Source organism: Cydia fagiglandana, chromosome 2 (assembly GCF_963556715.1).
Source record: "Cydia fagiglandana chromosome 2, ilCydFagi1.1, whole genome shotgun sequence".
Lineage (NCBI taxonomy): Eukaryota > Metazoa > Arthropoda > Insecta > Lepidoptera > Tortricidae > Cydia > Cydia fagiglandana.
Window position 1 is genome coordinate 13,689,990 of NC_085933.1, and position 26,155 is coordinate 13,716,144.

A 26,155-nucleotide genomic window follows, 5' to 3' on the forward strand; every position below is an offset into this window, starting at 1 on the left:
CACTTTAATACTACGTATTCTTCTTCTTCTTCCTCGCGTTATCCCGGCATTTCGCCACGGCTCATGAGAGCCTGGGGTCCGCTTGACAACTAATCCCATGAGTTGACATAGGCACTAGTTTTTACGAAAGCGACTGCCATCTGACCTTCCAACCCAGAGGGTAAACTAGGCCTTATTGGGATTAGTCCGGTTTCCTCACGATGTTTTCCTTCACCGAAAAGCGACTGGTAAATATCAAATGATATTTCGTACATAAGTTCCGAAAAACTCATTGGTATGTACGAGCCGGGGTTTGAACCCACGACCTCCAGATTGTAAATCGCACGCTCTCACCGCTAGGCCACCAGCGCTTTTCTAACGTATTCTATAACATATTAGTTTTGAAATTGGTGTAAGACACATTGAACAAAACCGTAAATAATCTAGACTAACAAATTTATAGCAAGCAAACTCCTTACTTACTGTTTTCACTACATTATTTCATCCTTCCTGTTTTCACTACATTATTAAATTACAATACATTTTCTAAAATAAACCATTTTTTTAACAATCATATACGTCTTTGAGAGATAAAGGCGTGTAAACATAAGGGAAGGAATGGAAAGATTTGTGAGGTTCTGGTAGGTTTCCGTAGCTCAACTGGATAAGAGCAACGCACGGATTGAGTATGTTGCGGGTTTTTCAATGTTGTCCGTAAGTATAAAATATTCTGAAATTATAGTTTTTTGTCAGACATTTGTTTAACTATATTCGTTATGTTACCTCTCCTACTTCAATAATTAAAGACAGAATAATTAATTCCACTGCGCTGTGGTAGTAATCAACCAGTTATACCTATCTTAACGAAATTGCTTGGATTTGATATCGTCGAGCTATAAAACTCGTGACTGTGAATTATGTGTATGATTGATTTAATGCAATTTTCCAGCAGCATTGACCAAACAAGTATTCGGCTGCAATGTCTCTGTTTTACTTGTTCATTTTACTGGTAGCAGGTTTAGCTCATGCTGCACACGATTATGTTAAAGACGGGCGTGAGTACCTAAGAATCATTATTTTATTCTTTTGTTATCATATTTTAGTAATACGGAACATAAAATAGAGCCGACTGAATGATACACAGACAGACAGAAGGACAGCTTAAGCTAAACAATAGGGCTCCGGTGGTCACCCTTCAGGTATGGATCCCGAAAACTGAGGTATGATTTTGCCTCGCAAGACGAAAATCGTATTATTCCACAAACTCTTCAATTTAAGTGTATTATATTTTCAGGTAATGTGGACGGCCCATTCCCTTCTAACTTAAGAAATATACCATACTTCTGCTATCAAGCGCCTTCGAAAGGACCCTGTGGTCTTATGTTGAAAGCTTGGTTCTTCGATATTGTCACTAGAAAATGTATGCCGATGTACTACTCGGGATGTGGGGGCAACGAAAACAGATTTGAGTCTAAAGCCGAGTGTCGAGCGTATTGTGAAGGCACTAGACCATTGTAGAATTTTAATAAACAAGTCTACATAAGCACTTAACGATCTAAAACGTGCTTCTATACGGCGTTTGTTTTCTAAGCTGTAAACCACTGAAAACATACTTGTTTATTAAAATATGTTTTTTCTTATTATTACTTTTATTCATTGACATACATACATGACATAGGTACATGTAACAATTATTGTACCTCATTCGTAGTTAGACCTTGTTTGTCACACGACTTCATTTAATGGGTTTCTAACCAGGTGTGACAAAAATAGTGGGAATTCGTTTAAGGGCGATATTCTGTATCTTGTTCTGATTGGGAAAAAGCTAAAGAAATTTTTTTTGACGCAAAACGGATCCCCATTACTTTTGTTATACCTTAAATAAACAAAAACGAATTTAACGTTGTAATTTATCCCAATATCACTGTTTCGAACAAAATAAACTTGGCGAATGGAAAGTAAATAATACCTGTGAAGTAATGGAGCGGCGCGAATAATTATTAAGCTTTTGTGTCTGCGGAGAGCGGATGAAAGGGTGAAATGGATGTCCATTACGTTGGAGAACTAATTATTGAATAACCATTACCATTCCCATTTTGGCCGTCACCATTTGTCTAATCAGTGATCCACCATTTTTATAAAAATCTGTTTTAGAGGAATAATTTTACAGAACCCATAGATACAAATATAACGACATCGACATTTATTAGGTTGTAATCTGAGAAGTAAAATTACAGAGAAGAACTTAACTGAGCTGAAAGGACATTTGCCAGTCTCGTTTCTATTTTTAGAACTTAATGCTTATCCAGCGATTGTCTACATCGACTTGGATATGATTTGTAATGTTTTAAAGTTAATGATTTCCTCGTGTTGGTTTAGTGAAAAAAATGTTTTGTTTCACTCGGTGGCAAATTTTGTTTAACCCTCGTGCTTTAAACCTTAAAACCCTCGCATTGCTCGTGATTCTAATTTCGAATTACTCGCTACGCTCGTGATTCATTTGTAATCTTTCGCTTGCTCTAGTATCAATATTACCAACAGGGTTAATAACAACTTTGCCCCTTTGTAAAACAAATACATACATTATAGGTATTGTGTAATAGTACACAACCTCAATAAGTATCTACTGAAAAATTCTTAACAATAATAAATAAAAAATAAATAAAAAATTAGAAGAAGATTAAGAAGGTATTATAAAATAATAAATAATAATATTCAAATCGCATGAGTTTCCCATTTTATATACGGTGGGTTTAAAATTTTGAATCGTAAATTTACCTTTCCAGCCTTGACCTGGATTCTCATTTTGCTCAAACCCTTCCAAATTACAGGTCCGTGTTTACGAACGACTAACCAACCAAATTTAGCCATCTAATAAGCAGTGGCCCAGGCCTGCCGATATGAATCTGTGGCCTGGAGGTATCCGAAAACTTTCTGGAAATATTATTATTGGATTTTAACTTTGGCTACCGATCACATCGGTATACCTATTCACATCTGTGCCCACCTACTTGACGCGGTTAAGGCACTTGTCCTATCAAGAACGAGTAAGCGATTAACTATCGGCGATTTTCTCGCCCAAGAAACGAACAAAAGATTAGGATCCTGTGTTACTAAAAGAGACACATATATTAATAGTTCATCACTGGCTGTTCACACTGCCGGCGAGATCACTCGCTCTACTAGTTTGTCGCCGCGATAAGATAAAACTAGCTCAGCGGTACTCGCTCGGCGATGCTCGCTTCGTAGTTAGAACTCAAGCTGCGAGACCAAATGTCTGCGTGTTCGGATATTACCAACTTTCACCTACGTAATTCTTCAGTTTAAAGAAGCTGTATTTTGTTTATACATACCTATATATAATAATAAAAGTTATATCCTTGCAATAGTGTAACAAGGACGCAGTTAATTAATGAAAAAAATAAACATACATACGAGTATATTCACTTATTTACATATCGTTAAAGAATAATCAACCTTGTTAGGGTTCACTATGGCTCTAAACTTGTGGTAGTAAGTAATTAGTGAGTTTTGGTTTTCACCTGACAATATAAAGCATTTTACCTACCTGAAAATTCGAATGGCCACTGCTCATAGCAGCGTTACTTATGATGAACACTGTAACGGGTATCAAATATTTGGATAGCTATATTTAAGACTCTTGTACCCTAGATATATATTTATTTTGACCGCATACCCACTCTCGTAGCTGCTCTACGCCGACGCTATGTGACCCACTTCGGTGCTCATTAACGTGTGGCCACGACGCGTCGGATACCACAATACGATGGTTTACTTATTCAGCTGCTTCATTTTTGGTTTGTAGGAAAATGGGCAAACATGTTAAACTTGCCAGGAGTTTGCAAGGATTTAGCAGCGAACGAGATTTAGCGCGAGGAAAAGAATTGCTACTTAAATAAATTGTATCATTGGTAAATTTCAAAGCTTTTGTATATTTTGCATGTGGGCATTTAGATGTTGATAATGGTTACAATACTTGAATGAGTACCTAGTCAGGGTTACCTAACAACTCATTTTTGACATTTAAGAATGACGTTTAGGGGTAGAGTTCGGTAAATCCTAATAGTAATAATATTTCACATCGTAACTATCGCCGAGTCTTTATTTAAAGTTAGATAGCACAGACAGAGATTGTTCAGTAAGCGTGCCTTTGCACGCTTCACCTCTCGGAACAACCTCTCGGATCGTGTTGTCCTTCGTTGAAGGGTGTGTCGCAGAACTATAGAAATGAAGGTGTTTGGTCTAATTTTATTATTATTTGCATCGCGTATCAAATCACCATAATGTTTGAGGATATGCATATTGCATACATTATGCTAATTATTTATTTATGACAATTATGACTTCGCCGTTAAATGACATGCTTTTCTTTGAGCATCTGTTTAAGAAGTACGAATTTAAGTACGAACGAAAAATTAAGTAAATAAGCCCATCATCAGGGCCGGATTTGAACGCCCCAGTTGCGCCATAGTTGAATTTTTTTTTATTGTATGTTAGGTAAGTATATACAATTATAATCTGGAATGTTTTGTATATTGACGTATAAAATGTAATTTTTATGAATAAATAATTGAAATAATTGAATGCTTGAAAAAAAATATTAGGTATCGAAATATAACTACGGCTAACACCAGTTTGACACTGACATATTCGCTAGCGTGTGCGTAATTTACTTTCTATCCATCTCGCTCGTCCTTATAATTGTGCGTAGATACATGTATTGGCGCAGGCGAGATGCACGATAACTAAATAACATGATTCAAATATCATTCTGATATCAGTGTACTTTCGAAGTGGCCTGGTAATCCAAATAAAAAGCAAATAAATAGTTATACGATAGGGAAAGCCCTATCGTATAACTATACGTACCTACTACTCATGTAAATAGAAGTGAAGCATGGACGATCTCTTAAGCTACTTCGTATCGAGCGATCCCGCACCCACAGTAAGCAAAATACAAAACCCCTTTATTTGTGTAAATTGTTGAGGGTAGAAAATAAGGTTCGTAGAATGATCACAAATGGCTCCTTTGGGATCGGACACGGCTGTATGCAAATATGTGCAAATTGTGAAAGTGTTGTCGTTTTATTGTATTTTATAAAGTGTTTGTTTTATCGTATCCGTAGTTTCGGCTATGGAAAATAGTATGTAATGTATTTTAACTCACATTTATAGACGGGTCTATCGCAAATTTATTTTATTAACCGACTTCCATTTCATAGAAGGAGGAGGTTCTGTATTCGGTTGAGGCTATTTTTTTTTTCTATGTACGTTCACCGATTACTCCGACATCCGTAGTCCGATTTGAGTAATTCTTTTTTTGTTTGAAAGGAGCTACCTCCGAGTTGGTCCCATTTTAATTTGGTTCTGTTCTGATGATGGGATCCATGAGGAATTGAGGGAACTCCTCAATTTTTAAAGGCACATGCATGGTGATTTGGGTGTTTTCTTAAGCAACTCGAGCATTTTCTTCCGAAAACCATCACTTTGATAAAGTAGACCTGATTATGATGATTGTTTTGATGATAATGATGATGATTTTTTAAATGTAGTATGTTGAGCGATTACTCCTGTAAGATTCATTAAAATTACTAATTATTAGAAACAGATTTAATAAAATAAAGAGTTGAGTAATCGTTGGCAATCTATAATTTAATAAATTTAATAGTAACGTTATTGATAGTTGACCTTTGTAAATAGAAGGTAGTTGGAAGAAAGAATAAAAGACGACTGGCATAGCGGTTAACGGGCATTCGGTTACGGGCAGAGGTGAAGGGAGGACGATTGTGAAGTAAGGTGATTGGAGATTGAACTGTAACGGAATATTGTGATCAAGAAATATATTGTTGTTATGAGAGAAGGAATTTTTATTATACATCAGAAGTGGTAAGTACCTACAAGTCACTATGGTATTCCTGAATGTATTATATTATGTAGGTATTAATATTAGAACTGATCGAGTTAAATCTTAATTACCCAATTAATTTGTTACAATAGTAACAGTGGTGTAAAATTATTATAATTATATAGTTACCTATACATATATTAGTAACACTTATATTGGTTGTTGTTTTGTTGAAATTAATTATCATTTCATATTTCCTATGTTAGGAAGTTTATGTTTAACGGGCGCTTAGAAACAAAGACACCGTTAATTTTATCAAGAACAGAATAATTGGGTAAACCCATTTCGGCCTATTCGTTCACTCGAGAGCAATTATACTGCAAGTTTTCTCTTCAAGACCAACAGTTAGGTTTTTTTTTTTGTGTTTGCTGTAATGCCTATCCATAATATAATTAAAGCATTCATTACATCGCGGGTAGCGTGAAACCTTTGGAACACCGTTTTATTTTGAATAGTTCGGTTCCATATTAGCGCGACAGTGACAGTTGCATTCCTATCGCTACGGAGCGTAAGCGATTGGCATCTTGGCTACGCGGCCCGTTTCGTATTCCGGATCCCGTTTCTGGATTTGGGTCCGTGCCGGATACTGGAACCGTGCCGGGTGCATACCTGATTTGTGCCGGATGAGTTCCGGATCCATGCTGGATTCGTACCGGATCCGTCCCAGACTGGTGCCGGATCCGTGCCGGATTGGTACCGGATCTGTGCCGGATTGGTACCGGATCTGTGCCGGATTAATACCGCATGTATATCATTTGCCGGATTCGTGCCGGATCTGAACCGGATGCGTGCCGGATTGGTATCGGATCAGTGCCGGATCCCGAATTTGTTCTAGATTCCGTTTCTGTACCAGTTCTAGAATTTTCCCGTTTCGAAAAGCCTGTGTTCCGGATCCGTACCGGGATACGGATCTGTTTTGGATTTAAGATCTGTTTTAAACGTCCCGCATTCTACCCCGGAAGCAGTAACGTAAATTAAATAAATAAATAAAACAGTTGAATTTAGCTTAATAAGAACAATTTATATTTGTCTATTATTAACAATCCAAAGATTTAGAACTCTTCCATTGCTGGTGTTGTTTTCGAGTTCCAGACTATGGACCATGAGGAAAAAACATCCAGGCGGCGCTTGAACACTCCTGAGCGTGGCCGAAAATCGAAATCTGATGATGGACAAGAACGTCGAAGCCGAAGTCGCAACCGCCGCCAGTCCCCGGGGAACAACAGGCGGAGTCGCAACCGTCGAAGCCGCAGCAGCGGCAGACACGGCCGAGGCAATGAGAGATGGCTTCGAAGATCAACACGGAAGGACAACGGCCAGGATCGCTTTCACGTGGAAGCCGCACAGGACAGGAACGGATGGCTTGTATATCTTTGTCATCTTCAGTTGTAGATTTTAATAGATGTCGTTTATTGCTTAAACTGCGAATATTTTGGTACAGTACCTTAAAGTTATTTGTATTGACGAAAGTTGTCTCGAGGTACGGGTTCACAGATTATGGGGGTGGAATCGTTGTCCAGGCAATGCTGTGGTGTCCTGTAGTTCGCTCAAGTTAGTTGTATGGGGCTCGTTAGCCTAATTCATAAGTTTTGATCTTGGTTGTTTCCTCTTTTGGCAAAATGTGCCGTTAACGCTGGTAAAGGAAAGACTAAGTTACGTTTCTTCAGTATTTGTTCATAATTTAGTAGGTATATAAAAAGAAAAAAAAATCAACAATAACGATCGATGCGCTATACGCTCGCTATACACCGATATTAGTACCTACCTACGTAATAATGGGTTGAGCTAGGGCAATATAGGTTGATTTGCGCTGTGGTATATCCATGACATTTCGAAGATATTTAAATGAGTGTTAGGTTATTTCCTGACACTATTTAGCTGTGGTTTGAATGTACGCTGTAAAGTTGAGTTTCTCATCTTCCTCTGTCGGTTGTCAGTCTGCTCATCCAGAATAACACCTAAGTACTTTATAGACGAAGTTTTTCTATTGTTTTACAATTACATGACGTGTGGTAGGTACCAGTGGTACCTAACCTAATATTAAATATGAATAAACTTTTGACACATTTAAGAGACCACGAGGCGGAAGCAGCTGTTTTATACACGCACACATATATCTCGTTTAGTCTGCTTTTAGAGTTACAAATTGTATTGAAGCCAGTTCGTCACCAAAGCTAGACCGCTTTCTGTGAAGGCGATTACTGCATCCCAGGAAGCACCGTGAAATAGTATTGCCGTGTCATCAGCGTAGCACAACGTCTGCATTGTTCAGATCCAAGAAAGTCAAGTCGTTAATGTAGATTAGAAACAAAGTTAATCCATTATATGTAAAGTTGTTTGTTTAAAATTACCGACTTGTTCTTTAACCCTAACACATGTGTGCGGCCCGACAGGACAGTTCCGCGTATCCGGGAAATCTACAATTTTCTAATTATTATTAGAATAATAAGAGAAACAAACTGACGGGAATTTTTTTCAATCTTATAAATCTTATAATGTTGGCGGGATCATTTTGGCTGGTGTTGATTGAATAACCAAGGTTGGGCCTACACTAGTAAAGTATTCGTTATAACCGTGTATTGATTCGCTTTCAGTATCCTTGGTTTTAAGAAGTTCGTTGCATTTTAAATATTTTAGCTTGGTTATTCTAGCAAGCAAAGCTCTGCTGATTGCTGTTGATCAATTCGTCAATTGTGGTTGGTGCAACTGACGCTTAAGTGGCAAGTAATATAACGATATGATGAAAATACCTACATATGCTGATAAGTATAATATTATCGAATTATAAAATTTCTGGATTATTTTAATTAATGAGTTATGGATTAATGAGTTACGGATTAATGAGTTACGGATTAATGAGTTACGGACTAATGAGTTACGGACTAATGAATTACGGACTAATGAATTACGGACTAATGAGTTACGGATTAATGAGTTACGGATTAATGAGTTACGGATGAATGAGTTACGGGATTAATGAGTTACGGGATTAATGAGTTACGAGATAAATGAGTTATGGGATTAATGAGTTACGGGATTAATGAGTTACGGGATTAATGAGTTACGGGATTAATGAGTTACGGGATTAATGAGTTACGGGATTAATGAGTTACGGGATTAATGAGTTACGGGATTAATGAGTTACGGGATTAATGAGTTACGGGATTAATGAGTTACGGGATTAATGAGTTACGGCATTAATGAGTTACTGGATTAGTGAGTTATTGGATTAATGAGTTACTGGATTGATCAGGTACTGGATTACTGGATTAAGCAGTTATTGGATTAATGAGTTATTGGATTATCGAGTTATTGGATTATCGAGTTATTGGATTATCGAGTTATTGGATTATCGAGTTATTGGATTATCGAGATATTGCATTATCGAGTTATTGGATTATTAAGTTGAGTTTATTGGATTATTGAGTTGAGTTTATTGGATTATTGAGTTGAGTTATTGGATTATTAAGTTGAGTTATTGGATTATTGAGTTGAGTTATTGGATTATTGAGTTGAGTTATTGGATTATTGAGTTGAGTTATTGGATTATTGAGTTGAGTTATTGGATTATTGAGTTGAGTTATTGGATTATTGAGTTGAGTTATTAGATTATTGAGTTGAGTTATTGGATTATTGGGTTGAGTTATTGGATTATTGAGTTGAGTTATTGGATTATTCAGTTGAGTTATTGGGTTATTGAGTTGAGTTATTGGATTATTAAGTTGAGTTATTGGATTATTGAGTTGAGTTATTGGATTATTTAGTTGAGTTATTGGATTATTTAGTTGAGTTATTGGATTATTGAGTTGAGTTATTGGATTATTGAGTTGAGTTATTGGATTATTGAGCTGAGTTATTGGATTATTGAGCTGAGTTATTGGATTATTGAGTTGAGTTATTGGATTATTGAGTTATTGGATTATTGAGTTATTGGATTATTGAGTTATTGGATTATTGAGTTATTGGATTATTGAGTTGAGTTATTGGATTATTGAGTTGAGTTATTGGATTATTGAGTTGAGTTATTGGATTATTGAGTTGAGTTATTGAATTATGAGTTGAGTTATTGGGTTATTGAGTTGAGTTATTGGGTTATTGAGTTGAGTTATTGGGTTATTGAGTTGAGTTATTGGGTTATTGAGTTGAGTTATTGGGTTATTGAGTTGAGTTATTGGGTTATTGAGTTGAGTTATTGGATTGAGTTGAGTTATTGGATTATTGAGTTGAGTTATTGGATTATTGCGTTGAGTTATTGGATTATTGAGTTGAGTTATTGGATTATTCAGTTGAGTTATTGGGTTATTGAGTTGAGTTATTGGATTATTAAGTTGAGTTATTGGATTATTGAGTTGAGTTATTGGATTATTTAGTTGAGTTATTGGATTATTTAGTTGAGTTATTGGATTATTGAGTTGAGTTATTGGATTATTGAGTTGAGTTATTGGATTATTGAGCTGAGTTATTGGATTATTGAGCTGAGTTATTGGATTATTGAGTTGAGTTATTGGATTATTGAGTTATTGGATTATTGAGTTATTGGATTATTGAGTTATTGGATTATTGAGTTATTGGATTATTGAGTTATTGGATTATTGAGTTATTGGATTATTGAGTTATTGGATTATTGAGTTATTGGATTATTGAGTTATTGGATTATTGAGTTATTGGATTATTGAGTTATTGGATTATTGAGTTATTGGATTATTGAGTTATTGGATTATTGAGTTATTATTTTTGAGTTGAGTTATTGGATTATTGAGTTATTGGATTGAGTTATTGGCTTATTGAGTTATTGGCTTATTGAGTTATTGGCTTATTGAGTTATTGGCTTATTGAGTTATTGGATTATTGAGTTATTGGATTATTGAGTTGTTGGATTATTGAGTTGTTGGATAATTGAGTTATTGGATCATTGAATTATTGGATTATTGAGTTATTGGATTATTGGATTATTGGATTATTGGATTATTGGATTATTGGATTATTGGATATTGGATTTTTGGATTATTGGATTATTGGATTATTCGATTATTGAATTGGTAATTTGCTATGGATGGACGAACGGATATATGGTAACGATGGAAAAAAAAAGACGGAAATAGAGGATGTTATGTTGTGAGACACGTTTGTGTCATGAGAGTGATTCAGTAAGTAGCACAAAAAAAATGGAATGAAAAATGGAATGGAATGGAGAAAATATGGAATCAAAAAACAAGAGGAATAATGTGCTACATATAAAATTTGATTAAAAAAATGGTATGTTGTGAGACACGTTGTGTCATGAGAGTGATAAAAAAAAAACAGAAAAAAACAAAAGAAATAATGAAAAAAAAGCAACCTAATATGTTAAGTAATGTACTTTATATGTAGTGATGATTTGTTTAAAAAAAAAAGTAAGTACTTTATATTATGTAGTAGTATGAGTAACATTAATAAAAACTTATATATCTAGATGGATATATTTATTGGATTTGAAATAATAATGTGAAGATATACCTAGATGAATTCAATAAATAATAAAAAAAAATGTATATAGACAGACAAAGAAATTGTATTAAATGGGTATTAATAATTTTCTTACTGAATGCCCGATGATTTGACATGCCGAGTGTAAGATTAGATGACAGACGCGATTAGTATGACTGTGCATGAGGACATGCACAATGTCAGGATGGGCGAGTGTAAGATTCATTAAAATTACTAATTATTAGAAACAGATTTAATAAAATAAAGAGTTGAGTAATCGTTGGCAATCTATAATTTAATAAATTTAATAGTAACGTTATTGATAGTTGACCTTTGTAAATAGAAGGTAGTTGGAAGAAAGAATAAAAGACGACTGGCATAGCGGTTAACGGGCATTCGGTTACGGGCAGAGGTGAAGGGAGGACGATTGTGAAGTAAGGTGATTGGAGATTGAACTGTAACGGAATATTGTGATCAAGAAATATATTGTTGTTATGAGAGAAGGAATTTTTATTATACTCCGGCACCTGTGATCCGATTTGAGTAATTCTTTTTTTGTTTGGAAGGAGTTGCCTCCAAGGTGTTTACGTATTATTTTTGGTTCTGTTCTGATGATGGGATCCATGAGGAATTGAGGGAACTCCTCAGTTTTTAAAGGCACGTGTAAAGTGATTTCGGTGTTTTCTAAAGTAACTCGAGCATTTGCTTCCGAACACCGCCAATTTGATATAGTGCAAGTGTAGCCTTACCACGAGTTTGACATTGACATATTCGCTAAGTTAGCGACGTTAATGTCTTCGAAACTTACTTCTTTTGCATCTCGCTCGCACTAATATGCGAGTACGAGCGAGATGCAGAGAAAGCTACGCTACACGCGCTAGCGAATAAATCGATGTCAAACTCTTGGTAAGCTGGTAAGGCTACTGATCGGGGGTTAGGGTTAGGAGTTAAGGGGTCGGGTAATGGTGGTTGAAGGGCTGCTGGTTCAGGGCCGAGGGGTACATGGATCAGGGGTTGATGCGCTGTGAGGTAGAGTGATCGGGGGGGTTGAGGGATTGGGTCAGTGGCGGGGCAGAGGATGGAATTAGTGTAGTGACAGGAATTATAATTTCCCAGTCGGACTCGAGAAAATTCCTGACTACATATTTATTAAAGTAGGTACACGAATTTAGTGTTAATCATGATGTTGTTTTTCATTCATGCGCCGCGCTCTTAACAATGCGTTAAAACTAAAAATGGAAAAATAAAAACTTTTTACAAAAAAAAGAAAACCGACTTCAAAAAGGATGAAATAAAATATTATCCTTTTTAAGTCTATGCGTTACCAACTGATATGTTTGAAGTCGGTGCCAAGCCAAGTAGTAACAATACCCGTCAAAAATAATCAGCTTTATGACTATAAATCCCATTAGAACTGTACTAATAACTATTATAAATGTGTAAGTAATTCTGTCTGCCTCTTTGTCGCCTTTTCATAGCTAAACAACTGAACCGCTTTAGGTGAAATTTGGCAAGAAAGTAAATTCCTTGAATTGTTTTATATTTTGAAATGTAGTCCTCTGAATAAGGGACGGGAAATAGCTTCAGTCCCAATCCCACGCTTGCGTGCCGACAAACGTGGTACGAACTGTGGAACTTTGATCGTATGTTCTGAGGTGTGTTCTTAGGTACAGTCGACGTCAAAGATATGTTTACACTTTTGCACCTTACTCCTTTGTAATAAGACGAAAAGTGTAAACATATTTTAACGTCGACTTTACCTACAAAAAGTACGTTCATTGTCGTCGTGTAAGGCAATCCAACGTACAATCCTTATCGAATCGCACCAAAATCATGGTATGCTTCAAAAGTTGGCTTGGCACCGACTTCAAACATATCAGTTGGTAACGCATAGACTTAAAAAGGATAATATTTTATTTCATCCTTTTTGAAGTCGGTTTTCTTTTTTTTGTAAAAAGTTTTTATTACCTTTACCTTTACCGACGTTTCGACACAGGTTTCACTGGTCGTGGTTTGGTGGTAGACCAGTCTATAATTGTGAGTTTGAGTTCGCGAAAGTTTTAAATATTGTAATGTATTTTGTCAATTAACAATGTAAGTTCAATGAAGAATTTGTGACCGTGGGTGTAATACTCGTACTTAGTTATGTGACATGTGGAGCAATCTTCGACTTAAAATGACCCGTTTTAATCATGTTTTAATATATTTAATGTCTGTGTCTCACCAATATTTTGTTATTAAATTAACTATTACATACATATGTAGAATTATGCTGTTGGTTTATGCACTTGGTTGTTGGTGTGTTGTCTTTATGTTATAAACTTGAAACCTTTTACCGCTATATTATATGCTATTAAAAAAACATAATGATAACGTTATAACCATTCACTATTCAGAAATATTAATTCGACAGAATATGCCAAAACACAGCAGCCTTAGTGATATAAGAACGATAACTTTATAAAGGTTATAAAGGCGCAGTTGGCGTTAATAGGGTTATTTTTTTTAAATAATTTAGTAAAATAAATGTACTTTTCAAAATGTGTAAAAAATATTTCTGGTTTATGGATAATTCTATGTAAGTACATATCTGGGCTTCTTCATTTAGTATACAGTGTGGAAAGATAAGTCGGGCCCTGGAGGAAAACTACCTTACATCCATAAGCTGGCTCATTTTACTTAAAGGAGACATTCCTTTATTTTTAAAAAGAAACAAAACTGCATTCAAAGTATTTTTCTTTTTTTCTTCAATTTGGCTTGTCTAAAAAAATCTTGAGTTCTAAATATTAGATTTTATGGATATTTTGTACGACAGACGAGTGTAAGACCTAATGGTTCTTGGAGAAATGTTATCATTAACATTAACTGTATCGACTAGTAGAATAAAATTGCGAGTTTTTATTTTTTGGGATTTTTAGTCGGTTCGGTTTCCGGGCGAGGCAAGCGAGTTTTAGAAAATCTTTGAATGCATTTTTGTTTCTTTAAAAAAATAAAAGAATGTCTCCTTTAAGTAAAATGAGCCAGCTTAAGGATTTATGGTAGTTTCTCTCCAGGGCCCGACTTATCTTTCCACACTGTATTTACACCTATAGCGTATGCATAGACGTAATAAATACAACAATTTAATGATTATAAAATTTATCAACTAAACGTTATCTAGGTCTTAAGCGATTAATATGTATACCTACCTATTATACTTTTTCTAATGAACCGGTGTAAAATTACCTTGCTTTTATTTTTACAATTTCACATTTCAATGAAACGTAAATGTATCGTTTTGTTCCAGGTAATGGCGCGTAAAATTTCTTACAGACGAGAATAAATTATGGTGATGTATGGATTTTCTTTACACGTCTAGAGATACATATATAAAATACATTTTACGAATGTAACATTTTGAAGATGCTTTACTCTTAACAAGTAACTATAATCTATCTCTAGGTACAAAACAGGCACCATTGGTTGAAATAGCTTTTTTTTACTCATGTCATTAATAAGTTTATTCATACATATTATAAGAGTAGCTAAAGAGACATAATTATATGTAAAACATATTTACATGTCAACTGGCCCCAATTTCACATCGGTGACAGGTGCGACGAATTGTAAAATGACTATTGCTGACGTCACAGGCATCCATGGGCTACGATTACCACTTACCATCGTGCGGGCCGTATTCCTGTTAGCCACCATCATTGTATTATTTAAAAAAACTTTATTATATTGGAAAAAAACAGATATTTCTCCTGCGAAGTTTCTGACAATTGTCAAGATTTAGAAGAATTGTAGGTAATTCTTGACAGGTAATGAGTTATATGTCGTGACAATTGTAGTGTTTCTTGTGACAATTGTCATAAACTTAGCAAGAGAAATATCTGTTTTTTTCCGATATCATAAAGTTTTTTTTAATAATACAATGATGGTGGCAAACAGGAATACGGCCCGCCCGATGGTAAGCGGTAACCGTAGTTCATGGATGCCTGTGACGTCAGCAACAGTGATTTTACAATTCGTCGCACCTGTCACGTTGGTGAAACAGGGGCCTGGTTTTGAAAATTGTAAGAACACACCAAGAATTGTAACAAAACTAACCTAAAGATGATTTTATGACTGTGCCGAAAACGTTAAAGGTTATCACGAACCACTTCGTAGAGGCGTAAGAGTGGTGAAGCACGAGAGGCTAACTGAAAGTTTTTAGAATAGAGATTACTATTAATTAGGCGGTCAATCGTTATTTTAATGCGTGCTTAAACTCTTTCTAACAACGGGTACAATATAGAATGGAATCACATTGAAACGCACAATAAAATTAGTGATTCTCCAAATCCCCTTTTTGTATGGCAATTTTGAATCTTCAGAGGTTTTGTATGGAAATTGTTAGGCATCGATATATTAAAATGCATAATTATTCATTTATTCCTTTTTTTAGAACTTTTCTGCTTTCATATGAATATTTTGGAACGTCGGAATTATTTTTTACTAACCGTACTACAGCAATATTTATTTTTGACTTCGCTGTTGAATGACGTGCTTCCCTTTGATCATCTGGTTAAGAAGTACGAGAACTTTTCCTTATTAAAATTCATTACAAAAATATAAATGAAGCCTAACTTTTTTGTTGCCTCTGAGCCCACGATGAAAATGTATAAAATTATGACGCAAATAAGTACTCGGATTATGATCGTCAAAAGAAATAAACAATAAACACCAAGTAACAAAAATAAGAAGACCTCAATTTTTGGATGCCTCATTTGGTAATATGATTTCTAAGTGGCCCATCCTAAGAACTTTACCTATGTAATAAGCTTCTCTTTAGACGGTGCGTTGTTATTCGAAACCGCAATCTGGTTGGTAGATACGAGTATTATGGCAAGTTTGAATTTGTAAGCGATAAATGTGGTGTGCATAATCCTATTGTGTTGAGGGATAATCGAACTGTACGACATGGAGTAATCCAATGCGATGAATGATTCGCTTCTATTATTGAAGTCATTTGTACGGATTCATTAATATCTATTTGTATCATCTACCCATTGAAAGAATACTCTTAAACTACATCCATTTTGTACAATAGAGACCATTTCTTAGGCCTACGTGGAGAATATGACCTAATGCGCGGCGTAATTACAATATTACAATCCACTACTAGGCATTTAAATTATATTAATAGAATTGAAAACGAGTGGTCAATACTACTAGATTTCCAATTTATATTGCTCGTATTTCAAAAATATCATTCGCCGTTTTCCAGCTTTTTGAGTGATGAAATCGAGCGCTCTAATTTCTAAAATCACCCCCTGTACCCGTAGCTACCACGAGTCATGATAGTGTCACCACTGACATCATACGCTAACATCATTTTCTACACATCTCGCTCGCACTAATATGGCAGTACGAGCGAGATGCATACAAAGTAAGTTACGTTCACGCTTAGCGTTTATGATAGTGCCAAACTGGTAGTCTGTTCTTGTCGTACTTCGGGAGATGTCAGTTATTTTTGAATTAACATCACAACAAACAAACATGCAACTAAAAAAACCAGGACGAATGTTGGAAAACTCGCTCCCAAGCTTAATGTGTGTTCATGCTGAGGCCCCATTTGTCGTTCTCCATCGGTGCATCGTAGGCATTAATAATTCGTAGGGCGCCACGTGCATTATCAAAAGGCTGCGCTAGTTTCGTATGTTGACGTTATTTTAGGTCGAGTTGAAAATGTTGCTTTTAAACCAGTGATTTACTGAATGCATGCTATCCTCGTTGACAAATAATTAACATAGACATGTGTCATGACCATGTCAACGGTAGGCACATACTACTTACACTCTTGAAGAACATTAAAGGTGACAGTCCATTTCCAACGACAGCTGCATTACTGTTCATTTTACTATGGAATTTGACAATGACAGCGACGCGTTCAGTACCGGTAATGCAGCTGCGGTTAGAAATGGAATGTTATCATAAAGGTGGCCACTGACGAGCCTTCCAACAGTCCAAATAGCGTGGCTGCAATCCAAAATCAGTCCGTGAATGTCAAAAACGTACAATGTTTAATAGTTATTAGGATGCCGTCCATTTGGATGAATCCATTGTAACGGCATCGGCATCCATTTGGAAGGCTAGTCAGTGGCCTGCTTAATTTCTATCTTCGGACACCGACACTCCTACTGGATCACGTGATTTATATCAATGTTATATAGTTATCTTCGAGTGACTATCTTCTTTGATGTTGGACGACCAAGAATGGAGTATCGTCGTCTGACGCATGTGTGCCGTTTCAGCCTTTTAGACATAGACATAGACATTTTTTATTTAACACCACATTGAAAAATGTTTACAGGCAATGCTACAAAACACTACAAACCTTAGAATTAAACTTAAGTAGGCTCAAATTAATATGTTTACATGTAGATATAAAATGTTTAAAATTATGATGCTAAAAAGGAGCGAACCTCAGCATGTGTTGCAGCAGGCTTACCTACTACAACGCTGGTTTTCAGGCCGACCCTTCGTACAATACGTTTAGTTGCATTTTTAAAGAAAGCAGGGAACTGTGTCTACGGCGTTGCCACGTCATATTTGTCAAATGTCACTTCCGTGAACAGTACCTAATCCTAAGAAAAAAAATATGGTTTATAAACCGAAAAAAGTTGTATAAATTCAATGAGTTTTTTTTGTCGAGTGGTTGTTTCCAACAAAAGAACGTTTGACCGGTTTTGTTTTAGGTTATGGTTATTCCCTTCGCGTACCGACCGCTGGTGAGCACAGCTTGAGGCGTGCTATTGTTGGTTTAATCTAATTAGACTCTAAGATCACAGTTACACTGGTCACTTGCAAAACGCTCGGTAAGCAATTCAAGTACAGGCCCTGATAACGTTAATTAACAGAACGAGTGGCAAACAAAGCGGGTATTTGTCTGATGACTTTCGCTGTTAGCTGTTCGTTCCACAATTAGTGATGTATCTCGAGGTTTACAGTTGGTCCACGAAATTATCTAAACCAACAACGGCACTCGGCTATTAATAAAGCCAGCACGGAATTACTAAACATATTCGTCCGTTTTGTTCAAATGGACACAAAGGTCTTAATTGCCATCGTCCACTGTGATAATGACTGAATGAAATACTTTTATTTTTAACATTTTTAAGCTTGCTGTTAGGCTTGCTCCCAAAGCTACTAGTTAGTATTTAGTTTAGAAGAGTATTAGCAAACACAATTTAGGAATTTCATGATTTAACGCATTTTACAATCGGCCGCCGACACATTGTGTAAACTTTATCATCATCACCAAAATAATACTTACAAAATATATGCACGTACTGACAAATACCTACATAAAATGATTATTAGTGCCTGAAGGAGAAGCATTGATAATGATAATTGAGTTTATCGATATTGGAACTCTACCCACTCTACCTGTCATTAAATTTTGCCCCTTTAAAGCAGGGACCGTTACCGGTATAACTATAAATCAAAAAAATATCTCATAGCTTTCACATTATTTCTTTGATATTATAGAATAGTATTTAGGTAAGGATTATGATTGAAGATTAGCTAAATTAAGTGCAAACATATGTATAAAGAACTGAGATACCGAAACTGAATACCGGTTAATCTGTATGAAAAATATACCGGTTATCGGCCCCTGCTTTAAAGCCGATGTCTGGTAATAGCTTCTTATATTTTTTAAAGATTTTCAAAGTAAACGCAATTTGTGTTGTTTTCCTTAAAAATGCATTCTAATAATTATCAAGGATTAAGTCATTTTCTTTATATACCAGATATATAATATCCAAGGCAGCCGATGAGATGACTGAAAATTTTTATTTCTTTAAAAGCAAGTAAGTACCCAGTCGTAAGAAAAGCATTGTATGCAACATTGTATAAACGAGTCAAAAATGTTTGTAGCGTCTTACAAAGAATTATCAGAGTTCAATATAATTCTCGTCTTCTCTTCTCAGTGTTCATTTTAAGACCCTTTGTGAGATTCTACTGAGGTCGTTAAGTATTTTGCCAAGGTCTTCACCGCGACCTGATTTATTAATGTATTATTCATGTTCGTCATTTTAACTTATATGGATAACATTAATATATAATATTGTAATTTTTTCATTCAATTCCAAATTTTATTAGATATATTCACTTATGCTGATGTTGGTTTCTGGTCATTCTGATACTTAGTGTATGGTTACCAGGTTGCCGAGCAGTGGATGATGAGTGTCTGGTCCGAATTATGTATGAAAACTATGAAGTATCGTATTATAGAACCAAAACTACAATATTTCGTGATTTACCGCTGAATCGGTTAAATTAAGCACCGTACCGGCAAATCTCACTATAGTGATTTATGTAAGCTACCCCAAACTAAATCGGTACTTACCGACAAAACCTCTAATGCAGTTGCTGCGCAGTTAAGTACACAAGCAGTTAATCTGCACTCAGCTGCGCCACATGGTGCAGCCTGATCCTTGCAACTTACTAAACCTGTATTTAAATCGGAATGCACTTTACCTTGTTAAACTGAAGCTGCATTTTTTAATCTTATACTTTTAAACGAGCAATTCTATATATACATCAGGGTGGAAAAATAAGTCTGGCCCTGGAGGGAAACTACCTTAAATCCTTAAGTTGGCTCATTTTACTTAAAGGAGACATTCCTTTATTTTTAACAAAAAAATAAAACTGCATTCAAAGATTTTTCTTGTTTTCTTCAATTTTGCTTGTCTAAAAATATTCTTGAGTACTAAATATTCAATTTTATGGATATTTTGTATGACAGACGAGTGTAGGACCTAATGTTTCTTGGAGAAATGTTATCTAATAACATTAACTGTATCGACTAATAGAAAAAAATAGCGAGTGTTTATTTTTGAGAAATTTTACTTGGTTCGATTCCCGATTAAAACAATCTTTGAATACAGTTTTGTTTTTTAGAGTTCCGTACCCAAAAGGTAAAACGGGACCCTATTACTAAGACTTCGCTGTCCGTTCGTCCGTCCGTCCGTCTGTCTGTCACCAGGCTGTATCTCACGAACCGTGATAGCTATAGACAGTTGAAATTTTCACTGATGATGTATTTCTGTTGCCGCTATAACAACAAATACTAAAAACGGAATAAAATAAAGATTGAAATGGGGCTCCCATACAACAAACGTGATTTTTGATCAAAGTTAAGCAACGTCGGGCGTGGTCATGCAGTACTTGGATGGGTGACCGTTTCTTTTTTTGCATTTTTTCCGTTTTTTTTTCATTATGGTACGGAACCCTTCGTGCGTTTTTGTTTTTTTTAATAAAGGAATGTCTCCTTTAAGTAAAATGAGCCAACTTAAGGATTTAAGTTAGTTTCCCTCCCTCTATATGTATACTAATATGTTCAAAACTTAGAAGGAAATGTTGCCGAAAACGCTTACTGTAGCTGCTTGAGGATGCAGTTACAAACCCTAGTGTATAAGTATATAGTAGTATAAGTGTATGAAGTTACTGTGACGTGACTCCTTAAAACTCGTCTGTAAAGCTTTTTGAAGAGGCAGCCTAGTAAAAAGGTTCATTTTAATTAAAGGCTCCTCGTTAACCTGAGCCCAAAGTTTCAAATATAACTTTTTTCTTGAAGTTTAATAATTCCTTTTAGACATGAAAATAACCTACGCTTTGAACAAACGCTTAATACAAGTTCCTTCCTTAACAGCAACTTTAACATTCCCTCACATTCTTTATCGTCAATGCATTTAATTTGAATGTCGAGTTCACGCTATAAAAGCCTTGTGGACAGTTGAAATAACCTTCTAAATTATTCATTTTTTGTTCAAGATCGGGAAAGTAGGTCAAGGTGAGGCATATTATTTTGCGGAGCACTCCCTTGTACAAATAACGCTACGTTTTCCTTCGCTCAGAATCTGAAGTGAACAATTTAAATACTACGAATGCGTTTACAGCTACGAATGAAATTTCAAGCGTCGCTTACTCCTTTTACTACGATAGCTCGGGTAGCCACGCCAATTCTGTAAAATAAATGTTTGCGAAAAGCATGCCTTCAAAATTGTCACCTTGCTATATTACGCTTTATGTTATGCTTTATCACAGGGTGGACAGTTGGACACGTCATAATATGAAAATCATTTTAGTGCATTTGTAGCATGACCTGTCTGAATACGCATCAATATCTGTGTAAGTTGCTTATTGCTAGAGATGCACCGGATATTCGGTTACCATATATCCGGTATCCGGCCTATCCGGACATCATTTTAACATCCGGCCGGATACTGGATAGTAACGTTGCTTGATTTCGGAGTAAACAAAATTGGAATAAGAAACAGTCACGGTCATAATCATACTAGTTTGTTATTTTAAAACAATTAAAACATTCCACTCACTTGCACGCGCACTCATTTCGAACATAAAAATGAGCCTGCGCGAACGTATACTACGAATCAGTCTAAAACTGCACAATGCGCACCGATACCGAATATTCGGCCGAAGGTCAGGCCGAATATCCGGTATCCGGCCATACAACTATCCGTTGCATCTCTACTTATTGCAGTCAGTCGCTGTTTGCTTGAAAATATGTTTGCTATGACTACCTATGAAAATATTGTTCGACCCAAACAACCAATTACTTTAAATATGTTTCATATTATCTTCGGTACAAGCAATTTCAATATCGTGTTAGAAAAAATAATAAGTTAGTTATCTTTTCCGAGTATCTTCACGGTTTGAGGTCTCACCCTTTAATATTTTTTTCACTTCTCATGCTCCAAAAGTGCACCTTTATGTCGTGCGTAGACGGCTCTAGATCTAGAGCATAAAAGTAAAATTTTCTTCTAAGACTAAGGTAATCGGTCTCAACAGCCAAACAGTTAAAACATATTGCACAATTTTACTGAGCAATAAAATTGTGTAGATGACAAAAGTTGTTATATTATTTTATTTTTGCTACAATTTATTAGAAATCCGTATTTTCTGTCATTAAATTTAGTAAATCACATAAAATAGGAGTCGACTTGGCAGAAAACCAAGCGTCTGAAACTATAATCACATGTTGAAAATTAAAAAAAAAATAATTAAAAAGTTAGTTGGCGGGAATTGGTTATGTATTATGTTCTTTCGCTTTACTACAATTTCGTTGTGTAAATTGCCATGAAAAATGTGTTTTATTTTCCTCGCAATCGAAGTGAAAAGCAGAGTGTACAACAAGGGCATAAATGTCCATTTTTACCCTCGTCTACTATTTTGGTCTTCGCTTCGCTCAGACCAAAAAATTGCCTCGGGTAAAAATGGGTCAGTTTATGCCCTTGTTGTACAATCTACTATTAAATGGTATCATACATCGTAGAACTCACTAAGATAAGATGACAGTTTTTAGGCGTTTATCGAGCCTCGAAGCTAAGCCGCGTATTATATTGTTGAAACATTATTGAATTTAACTTTATTTTTACATCAGTATCCACCAATGGCTCGACACTTACACCAACCGCAATATCCAACGCTAACACCATAACCCTGCCACCAGTATTGACTGAAACTGGCACATTCAGAACGATACTGAAACATTCTCAGATAGGCTTATTGTTTGAATTTCCCCGATATCACAAAGCGTTCTCATAGGATTATTTTACTCGTATATAGTACGAGAAACGGACGAATTGATATTTGACGGTTATGAATTGATCCTTACAGATGAAGCTAAGCCCTTAGCTTCATACCTATAATATATACTCGTATACCGCGGTAATAATCGGTGTAGCAATAATAGGAATCGATTGATTGACGAAATAATATTTGTGTTTATGTTTAAATTGTATTTGTGTGTGGGTGTTAATTAATATTATATGTATAACTAGACCTGAAAATTTGCTTTGCTGCTTCCCTATTCTGCTCTCAATCGGTACTAAGTTTGTACAATTGTATCATTTCATCATATGAGTCAAACGTGGGGCGATCAAACTTGTGTACACCTACATTTTCCATGCAGGTATACTTTGGAATCACAAATCATCAGGTGTTGCTGCGCTCGGCCTATTTCCTGTTCTCGATTGGCACTTAGCTCGACAATTAACTTTGCCGAGGACAGCAGGGATGTTGCTTCATAGTTTACTGAGTTCATCGCCTCGGTTTATGAGCGATTGTGGCTTTCGATTACGTAGTTACTTTTCAAAATTCATAAGTAAATATATAAAATAGGTACTTCTAATGTGTGAAAGTGAGAATGCAGTGTAGTCAGGTACCTAACCTAATAAAGCGGTTTTGCCAACCATTCCAATAAGAAAGCAACCGATTTCAACTGTAAAATAATTGGCCAAGCACGAAGTCAAGACTAAAGTGTTCAGAGCACCGTACGACACATCCTTAGGTGGTTTTAAGTTTGGATACTAATACTAATTTATCCCATAAGTACATTTTATTGACTAGGAAATAAGAAGGTAATGTCTGGGAGCTCTGGGACCTTGGAGTTTGGACTTTTATTAAAGTCCTCTGGGCTAGTATAGGTAATGTAGAAGTTACAAAGCTTCTACCTTAGATATATTTTTTAGAGATTAAAGATTTTATTTACCACCTTGTCGGGTTGATTGTATATCCATACCAAATTACAGCTTTCTAACACTAACAATCAACCTCATCTTGGAGGTGAAAAGAGGAAAAATCGTAAGTGCCATTTCGGCCAACCGAAATCAAAAACGTTTATATAATATAGGCCTAATACCGTTTATCTAAAACGTTTGGTGAAGGCACATTTCTAGTAACTAGAAACAAATTATTATGAATTTCTCTGTAATTTGTACAAACCATTTCGTAAACTGACATTCCGCTAAACTGTTGTTTTTACATCTTACTAGCATCCATAACATATTGAAGTATGATATTCTTCCACTTGTCTGAACATTTTCATTATTATTGATTCTTTTTTGTGAGAATGGCTTTTTCTGCCACGGCACTTTGCCAATTATTGATTCTTTCAACCACCAAAATAGTTGACAATTTAATATACGTCAGAGTTGACAGGCAACTTCGAGTATGAAAAACTAAATCCGTCAAAAATACTGGGTATACATACAACCTCATAATCTTTGATATAGTCGCAATTGTTGTATTTTAAACTTGTAGACTGGGCAGGCACGACTCAAAAAGGAATAATATTACAATTAAGTCTGTGATTCGGCATTTCTCGGTTTTTGACGTTAGGCTTGTTTCTGACTCAAAATATAATTAACGTAAAGTATTAATCAATTTGCTCATGTTTCATATAAGTCACAGAAATAAGTACATATTAATAAATGTCTAAGTTTTAGTACAAGTAGGGTAACTGCGTCAGGTTGCCGTCCAATACCTGTTTCCGTCCACTTGGCGGAGTTGCTACAAAGAATTGCGTATAATTTGAATATAAACCTAACTTACCGGACAATTTTGGACTTATTGTACATCAGTTTTTAAAAGCAAAAATATTTTAGTAGAACTGGAATTCATGAGTACCAAATCTTAACTGACATTTTTGTCACTCAAACAAGTTTGATCAAGATCGGCTTACTTTATATTTCGTCAACTTTACCTTTGTTTCCAAAAACTGTGAATTGTGAATTTTAATTTTTTTTCGTAACAGAACAGTATCTAGTTGCTACTCTCACCGATCGGTTCAAAAATATACATACTTTATACAATTAATACATAAATGTAATGGTACTTAATGAAAAGGAATAGGTACTGTTTCGACGAATCAGATACTCTCAGTAAAATCTATAGGTAGATGACGCCATAGCTGTTAATAAATATTGAATGACTTTATTATCTCTATTCTATCGCTTTACTAACTCTATGTGATCTAATGTGAAAAAAAAACACAACGACAGTGAAGAACGGAATTCTTAATTTAAATTTGAACTGATAAACTCCAATAATAAATATGATTCTTACTGAGCACACTGCGATAGTCCATTGGTTGGAAAGCCCGTTCGAAATTTAAACTTATTTGCTTTATAATAAGGTTGCATTTTGCAGATCTTTTACTCTCTCATACTTATAGTAGGCTATTCAGAAAAAAAAATGAAATATCTCACAAAAGTAAGTAAGTAGATTTAAACTTTGTATCAAAGACATAAGTCATAAATTTCAATGTCAAAGTTTTAAGTACGGATCTATCTTACTAAATTACTTCTTAATATGAATGACCAGTGTAAGCATCAGTTAGCTAGCCCTAAGCAACCAAAGATCAGGCTGCAGTTTAAAAACTAATAAAGTTAGAGTTAACCTGATAATTTTCCCGCCGTCTCCATACTCGTTTTAGTTGGTTATTGACTGGTCAGCTGCCTGTTAGCTATAGTTTTCCCGAAAATCGCCAGGACAGAGGTGAAAATTTTTGTATGAAAACTTGCAACTTTAAATGCATTTTTTATCGAAACTATTGCATTCTAAAATGAAGTCAAAATCAGTCCATCGACTCAATTTTTTGCAAGCTTTCTAATGGTACCTCACACGATTCTTACAATTGAAAATAAAGTTCAGCCTACCCCTCTTAACCCCTAAATTTCCACCTAAAATCAGAAATAAGCAGTTTCGATTTATTTACAGTGTTAGTGATGGTACTTGCCATAACTATTCCAAATTTCAGGTACCTACATCAAACGGTCTTTGAGAAAAACGCATTTAACCGATTTGCAAGACCGAAGTGATCCCATAAGAGCACCGTGAACAAAGTTTTGTACGGTGCTCTAAAAATTGCCGCATACGGGTATTCTAAGCATTCTCCTCCAGCACCACATTTTAAATCATCCTTTGAACGAAATATCACTCTAAATTAAA

General features: G+C 35.4%; 3 protein-coding genes across 5 annotated transcripts in view; 2 read left to right on the top strand and 1 right to left on the bottom strand.

The window, feature by feature from the left end:
* Nucleotides 1–26,155, top strand: part of LOC134676379 (peripheral plasma membrane protein CASK) — a 254,765-nt gene that overhangs the window by 117,583 nt on the left and 111,027 nt on the right. The window lies entirely within an intron of this gene.
* Nucleotides 1–26,155, bottom strand: part of LOC134676448 (uncharacterized) — a 71,454-nt gene that overhangs the window by 27,243 nt on the left and 18,056 nt on the right. The window lies entirely within an intron of this gene.
* LOC134679633 (amyloid-beta precursor protein-like) lies at nucleotides 872–1,619 on the top strand. Its single transcript, XM_063538583.1, has 2 exons — nucleotides 872–1,034; nucleotides 1,274–1,619. The coding sequence occupies exons 1-2, from the start codon at nucleotides 959–961 to the stop codon at nucleotides 1,495–1,497; spliced, it is 300 nt and encodes a 99-aa protein (XP_063394653.1). The 5' UTR covers nucleotides 872–958; the 3' UTR covers nucleotides 1,498–1,619.